The sequence below is a fragment of the Phascolarctos cinereus genome, unplaced genomic scaffold, assembly GCF_003287225.1.
Source record: "Phascolarctos cinereus isolate Bilbo 61053 unplaced genomic scaffold, phaCin_HiC Scaffold_726;HRSCAF=1367, whole genome shotgun sequence".
NCBI lineage: Eukaryota > Metazoa > Chordata > Mammalia > Diprotodontia > Phascolarctidae > Phascolarctos > Phascolarctos cinereus.
This window is the reverse complement of record NW_027556098.1, coordinates 207,721,605-207,729,099: the sequence shown is the minus strand read 5'-3', so window position 1 is coordinate 207,729,099 and position 7,495 is coordinate 207,721,605. Positions and strand designations below refer to the sequence as shown.

Below are 7,495 nucleotides of genomic sequence, written 5' to 3'. Positions count from 1 at the left end.
TTTAAAACATTAATATTGAATTTTGGCATTCTTTACTTTAGGTTGAAATGGCACTTACACTCCTCCTCTCCTTTCTGTAAATGCATCACTATTATTTGTATTTGTTTGCATTAAGGAAATACCTGCAGATATGCTAGATAGCATGGTCAATTTTTATACAGGATGAACTTGGAGGTTTTAGTAGGTTTGGTTTCTGCTTTACCATGTTAGTATGTCAGTGCCTTGAGCTCTCAATGTATGTGTTGGTACCTTACTTTTATTATACTCAATATTTTTCTGAAAGGCTATATTTGCATCCTCTTGGGTTGGTCTGGATGTGATAATATCTTGGTTAGAGGGATGGTCCAAAACAATGGAAGTTCCTTCCAGACTTATCAGTCTATACACTACCAACTAAATATAAGACTGAATTTACATTAACCAAAAGATTACTTTGGCACTGTTAACTCATCTTTAGTCACGTATTTTTTATGCCCAGGTTTTACAACAAAAGTCAGAAATTTGAATCACTGCATGCTAAAGACAAAATATTATTAAGAGATTTTGAATTGGTTAAAATGAGTTTCATTCCTTTGAGATAACTAATAGAAAATAAGGGAAAATGTGTGTCAGAAAATCTGGTTTCTCAGAGGAAAGATTTTATTTTAAAAAATATAAAAATAAGCTGATATGTTTCAAATAATGAGAATTACAACGATGAAAACCTTTAAAATTATCCACACAAAACAATTTGAATAATTTCACAGTTACGGCGTTCAAATTTCTCACAACTACATGTCCTTTCACAATGACATCTTAATCCCTATTAAAAATAAATATATTACCTTGCTGCAATAATATTTTGTAAGACTAAATGAATTGTGTTGTAGAAAACTTAAATCCAGCTAGAAGATATGTTACTGATAAAGTAAATGAGTTCACAACTGATATATCATATAACATGAAGATCATTTAAACATAACATTCACCTAACCAACAAAATACTCCTGGGAGGGGGAAAAACTGTGCTTGTCTATATTTGTACAAGATGTAATATGAAACTTGTAATTAAATCTTTAACTTTTAAAAACTATGACAAAAAAAATTAATAAATTCATATTATTATGTCCTCAGACCATCAGAAAATATTTACAGAAAAATAATTTTATTACTGATACATACACTGATTCAATGAGAGTTTGACAATTTTATTCACAAAATATAAGTGAGCATTATATTCTTCTCTTAAATGAAAACTCTCTCTTCAAATATGTTTAACCAAGGGGGGAAGGTTTTTGGTTTGGTTTTTTTTTGGGGGGGAGAAGATTACAAAACACCTTTCAATGAAAACCTCTTAAAAATGTATAATACAAACCAGTACTTTATACAAAGATTCTTTTTTGAAATAAAGTTCAGCAACAAATGTAAAAAAATTCAGTTCAGACTGAATGTAAGGAATTTCAGTATTATTTTCGTCTTGCTGGAGAGTTTTCTCTTCGGCGGTCATGGCTCCTCCTTGACTCTCGGGACTGCTCACAACGTCTGCTGTGTTTTTCAGATTCCTTTTCTGCACCATTCCAACGTCGATCTTCCTCATCTCTGGGGTTTGGATGACTTCTATTCCTTTCTCTTGATTTTGATCTTTCTTTCCTCCTATGATTCTCACTGTCTTTGTTTCGGTGTTTTTCTCTTTCATTTTCGGAAAAAGAATTCCTTCTTTCTCTTCTTCTCTTCTTGGTATCACCAGATTTACTTTCTGGCTCTATGTACTTATCATGATCTCTGTCCTTTAAAACACTGTAATTGTTTCGTTCTGTGGCAGTATCTCTGTCAGGGGCATGTTTTGATAAGTTCTCTCTCCAATCTGAATCTCTTAAATTTCGGTCTGTATTTTTTTCTGATCTTCTGTCTTCTTCAATTCTTGTCTCTTGCTGTCTTTTTTCCATTTTATTTTCCACGTGTTTCTTTTCACTTGTTTTCTTTTTCTTAATCATTTTATCTGTTTCTTTATTTTTCTTTTTTCTTTGTTCTTTTTTCCTCTTATCTTTATCTAAAAGTAAAAGCATAAAATAAATGTAATTAACATTTATTTTAAGCTAATTTCTTAATTTATGATAATACATAAAAATAACAGTATTCACAACTTGCCAATACAGTAAAATTTCATTAACCTCAGGTGAACTGGGAGGAAAGCCAAGTTTAATGGAGGAAAACCTCTGAATTTTAGCTATTTTTTAAAAGAGCCATGACTGTGACCCTCTGGCACAAAATAATAAGGATAGAATGTCACATTAATCCTCTTTGTTTTGTTTCTTATAGATAATCTAAAGGGAAAGATGACAGATTTCATACCACCGATGAGATTTCTATGCATTCCTTACAACTGTTTTTTCTAAAATGCAGTTAGTCATGCCTGAGAAGTAAAAGAAAGCCTACACAGGTTCCATTCTCTCCTCAGTGATAAGGGATACTGTGCCAGATCTGCCAGGAATCAAAATAAGTAAACACCACAAAGACAACAATATTTTTGGAAGATGCGGGAAATGGAGTGATACATTAAGCAGTTTGCTATGTTCCTCTAATCAAGTAAATATTCATGAAGTGCTTACTATATGCCAAGTACTGCACCAGCAAGTGGGGACATACAGACAAAATGAAAAACTCATTCTGGCCCTTCAGGAGCTTACATTCAACTAAAAATTCTATTATTTTTAACTTTAGAATTTTTTGTTCTATTCTTTTTTTTTTTTGAGACTGTCTTCCCTTAACTTGACCAAGCTAATGATATGGATTGGTGCTTTGATCTGCTCTTTCTGCCTGATGTAGTGTGGACACATGATTAGCTTTAGCCTCTTATACGTCAGAACCCCTGAGATCAAGTGATCCACCAGCTTCAGACTCCCTGGATGAGAGATCACAGGCATACTGTTACCATACCCAGCAATAGATACTTTTTAAAAATCTGTGATAGAGTGTTATAGGGAGGTTTGAGAACTGCAAATTAGTTAACATTTTGATGAGATGTAGTTCTCACAAGTACACACAGAGAACAATAATAAATAAAAACACCTCTGAGAGATATTTAGGGCCTTGATGCGATTCTGTTAAGTGAACTGGAACATTATTAGCAGAGTAGCCAAAAACATTTTCTTTTTTCTTCAAATTAACATCCTTAATATGGCAAAACAATTTTGTTTTCATGTACTATCAGAGCAGCATTAACTAACTATACTGACGAAATAGAACATTAAGCTCTATTAAAATATAAAACCATAATTAATAAGCATTTGCTTTCTGAGAAAATATCTCAAAATAACTTAGACCACTTGTGAATAGTAAGTCATAAAAATAAACATGTTTATGTCAAATTTTAGCTATGACCCAATATTTCATCATTTTTGCTATGCTTCTCTAGTTTGGGTACATAAAACAAAGTAAACTGCTGAGATGAACAAAATTATTCTCTTTATGGTATTGGCTCATGCACAGCCAAATGGAAATATGGTAGAAAAATATCCTAAATAAAAAATACTGCCACTCCATACCCACCTTCATCATTCCCTTCCTAACATTTACCCCAGCAGACTGCAGAATCACTCAGTTTGTCACTAAGGACTCACCTCTCTGGTTTCCATCAAGCAGCTCAACTGTGCTGCAGCTGTCTGTGCAGAAGCCATCTGGCTCTCAGCAGAACCAACGTCTCTCTGACCCTGATACACCATGCCCTCACCTTGTGCCTTACTATCATAACTCTCTGACTTTACAATAATAAACAATGACTTCAGGTATTGCCAGCCTTATAAACTTGTGACAAATTTCACCATGATGAAGTTATGCCATATACATAATTCATCTTGCCTATATGATGCTTATTGATTTATTTACAAAAATTCACTGTTGAAATCATATAATAAATCAAATTAATTTTGAATCAGCAAGCTTCCTTACTACAGAAGTTCATGCTGTGCTATCATCTGGTCCCGAAATAGATTCAATGAAAGAACAAGTTTTTTTTTTAGAGTTAGACTAGGTGAACATTAAATGACCAGTATTTATCATATATTGTGTCAAAAATAGGCTTTTCATCAGAAAATAGAACATCTTTTCTCAAAAACATAATGGGCCCTCATACTCCTGACTGTCATATTGTTCACTCAAATCTGAAAAAGAGTACTATGTCCCCAGAAACTTTTCAGGACCAGGAAATGGCAAGGCCATCTATCTGACTTGATGCTGCATGGCAAAATACTGCACTGCCTCCCAGTCCACTGGACTAAAAGAACAGGATACAATCCACAGGTATGGTAACCTAAGAAGCCATTAAGAAGGACACAGAAGGGACAGCTAGGTGTCACAGTGGATAGAGCACTGGCCCTGAAGTCAGGAGGACCTGAGTTCAAATCCAGCCTCAGACCAAACACTTGACACATACTAGCTGTGTGACCCTGGGCAAGTCACTTAATCCCAATTGCCTAAAAAAATATATATATAAAAAAATGAAAATAGAAAGGACACAGAACTGATACAAGGTGAAAACAACAACAGGGCTCATGGAAGAACTAAAGCTAGAATGCTTCATACAATGCAAACCTAAGAACCTTTTAACAGTTTTCCCTATGCCAAAAGGGACAACTATGAGGGCTAAGACAGTTTCATTTTTGTTCCTATATCTCCAGCACCTACTACAGTGTGACCTGGAACTGAATAAATGCTTAATAAAATGTTGGCTGAATGATTTATTCTCTTAAAAAAAAGATTAAAATAAGTAAAATGCAGCATTACAAACATTATATAGGGAAATACTGACCTAAAATATTGAACTCTGAAATAACCTAACTTCACACAAAACCTCACGAGTACACATGGGACAGCAGAGGCAAAGCCAACTTCATGTATTCGTTTTTAATACCTGAGTCAGAGCTCTGGCCACTTGTGGATGAGGAGTCACTGCCACTGGATGAGTCTGAGCTGCTATCGCTGCTGTCAGAATCAGAGTCTGAGGAGTCAGAGTCTGAAGAGGAAGAGGAGGAAGAGGAGGAATCTGATGACTCCACATCTTGTTTCTTTGCTATGACGATCTTGGGTGCGTTTTTTAGATGCTCTCGTAATTCATCCCTACACAACAAGAAAATTTCATTTAGTTTGTTTTTTTTTTTAAAAACAAGTATTGATTAATTTTAACTTTTAAGAATATACAATTAAAATGCAACAGAATTTTAGAAAGAATGAAACGTCTTACGTTAAGCCTCCAAGACCTATGGAAGTAAAGAAGTTGATGGCAAACCGAGTATTTCTTGGATTATCTCGGGGTAGTAAACCTTCAAAGAACGGCTGCAACGTTCTAATAAAGATAAGAATCAGAACAGAAATTGAATGTAGCATATAACTTGAACACTGCAATACAAATATAGAAATTATCTGAAAATGTATTGCAAATTTTAAAGTAGTAGTGCATATAGCACAACCAAATAAGCACTTTCCTCAGCAGTGTATTAGACAAGGTTTGCATGAAACCAGCAACAACAAATTTTCACACGAGCAACTTGAATGTGAGATCGTGGGGTACAATGAAAAGAAAATTCAACTTTCTCTTGTGGAGTCACCAGGTAATTTCAGTGAAACCACTTACTACCCCTGTGACCCTGAACAAATCACGTAAAGCTCTTTGAGCCTTTGTTTCTTCATCTGCAAAATGGGGTAAGTACTCAACACGACCTACTTCACAGGGTTGCTGTGAGGAACAAATCATGGATGTGAAGGTGCTTTGTAACCATAAAGTGATAGAGAGGTTGTTGGCACAGTTTTCAGACTTTAATTAGTTCGGAAGTATAAATACTACAAACTTATAAAACAACAACATATGAAAAGTTAAATACTTAAAGTTTTAGATATTGATATTTTTATTAAAATCCAACATAACTACAGTCTTGTGCTATAATTGCTCCAATCTTCAAACTTTGTAGAAATGTTCATCAGTTGCTGCTCAGTGACCAAAACATTTGTTATCCTAGTCTTAAGATCATCCTAAGAATGAAGTTTTGATGCATACATGACAGTTTTGATGTTACTCCACTAATGGAGATAGATCAAGTGACCAAGGTGGCTAGGCAAGATGAATTCCTCTAGTGATCTAGCAGTCTGAGAAAGGGTAATCCACAAACTGTTGCACAATCAATGCATAAGCTTGTTAAAATTAAAAATTCATAATCTACAATTTACCAAGCTAAATAAGTTAAAAAGAAATTTAAATATTTAAACTTTCAAATAATTTTTTTAAAATTTGCAGCAGTTATACTTCTGAAGTTATTAAAGCTTAAAACTGCACTAAGACTTTTGGGATACGCTGGATAAATGAAAGCTTATGATAATAATGCCAATAGTGATAGTATGTGGTATACAAAAGTTTTAAATCTTCCTACTAGTAAATGACTTACAATAAACAATTATAAAAAACCCAGTGAATTAAAGGGTAAATTATAAAACAATTCTTAACTGCTAGTTAACAGAAAACCATCAAAATCTTAGAGGAGAAACATCATATCAGTACAACATAAATATAAGTTTAAAGTGGTATATTATGAACGTTTGTACATATGGATTTAAAACTATTAAATACTTGTCTTAATATTTAATGAAGCCCACATGCAAAAGTATTATCATGGGGCCTGGATGTAAAGTTCTTTATCTGCCAAAGAATTAAATCATTTAATTCATTAATTTCCATCAAATTTTTACAAGGGAAGTTTTAGTATTTTAATTCCAGATTAAAGTCACATACCTATCAATATCCATAAACTCAACAAAGAAATGACATTACCTTAATCAATCATCCTTTACAAAAAAGTTATAGGTCAAAATATGTCACAATTACAATCTTATACAGATTTCAAAGGCCCAGCTAGTGAATCATTTATTTATACTTATTTAATGCAATAAATTCCAGTATAATAAAATAATATGGACAAGCTCTTGAAACTATGATGGATGTGCTAAACTCCACATGTGTACATAAAAACGAGGTACATAAGAGAAAGAAAAGCAAAAACACTGAGGCTAACATGTAAATAAATAATATGCAAAAAGTTCAACTTAAAGAAGTAGAGCGAACCCAAGTATGTAGTATGAATTTAGTGTTCCTTCTTCCAATTTTGTTGACTTTGATTCAAATCACTGATATAGGCCATCTATTCTAAGTCATGGCTTTCAGGATTTCAAAGATTCATCTATGTGAACTTGCTATTCATGGTTTTACAAGTGGGCTTTACTGTGGGTGGGGGATAGCAGGTGAAAGAAGGAGATGTATAAAAGATAGAATCCCCAACAGTGATAAAGAATGAATAATAAAATAATGCTCTTACTCATCCTTCAGTCTTGCATTAAGTTTAGGAAGTCCCATGTATTCACAAAGTTCTTGAAAAAATATTTTGACAAAAATTCTGCTGGAAGACGTAGTAGTTTCTTCACTCAATATTATACATTCAAGAACCTGAAAATGAGGGAAAAAAGCAAACAATTT

General features: G+C 33.5%; 1 protein-coding gene across 1 annotated transcript in view; it reads right to left on the bottom strand.

Moving 5' to 3' along the window:
• Positions 1 to 616: 616 nt before the first annotated feature.
• CWC22 (CWC22 spliceosome associated protein) overlaps positions 617 to 7,495 on the bottom strand; it is a 75,570-nt gene continuing 68,691 nt past the window's right edge. The window contains exons 17-20 of the mRNA XM_021006403.2: positions 7,338 to 7,465; positions 5,219 to 5,320; positions 4,889 to 5,094; positions 617 to 2,029 (exon numbers count right to left, since the gene is read on the bottom strand). Of these exons, the coding sequence (XP_020862062.1) occupies positions 1,446 to 2,029; positions 4,889 to 5,094; positions 5,219 to 5,320; positions 7,338 to 7,465 (1,020 nt within the window). The 3' untranslated portion in view covers positions 617 to 1,445. The remainder of the gene's footprint in view (positions 2,030 to 4,888; positions 5,095 to 5,218; positions 5,321 to 7,337; positions 7,466 to 7,495) is intronic.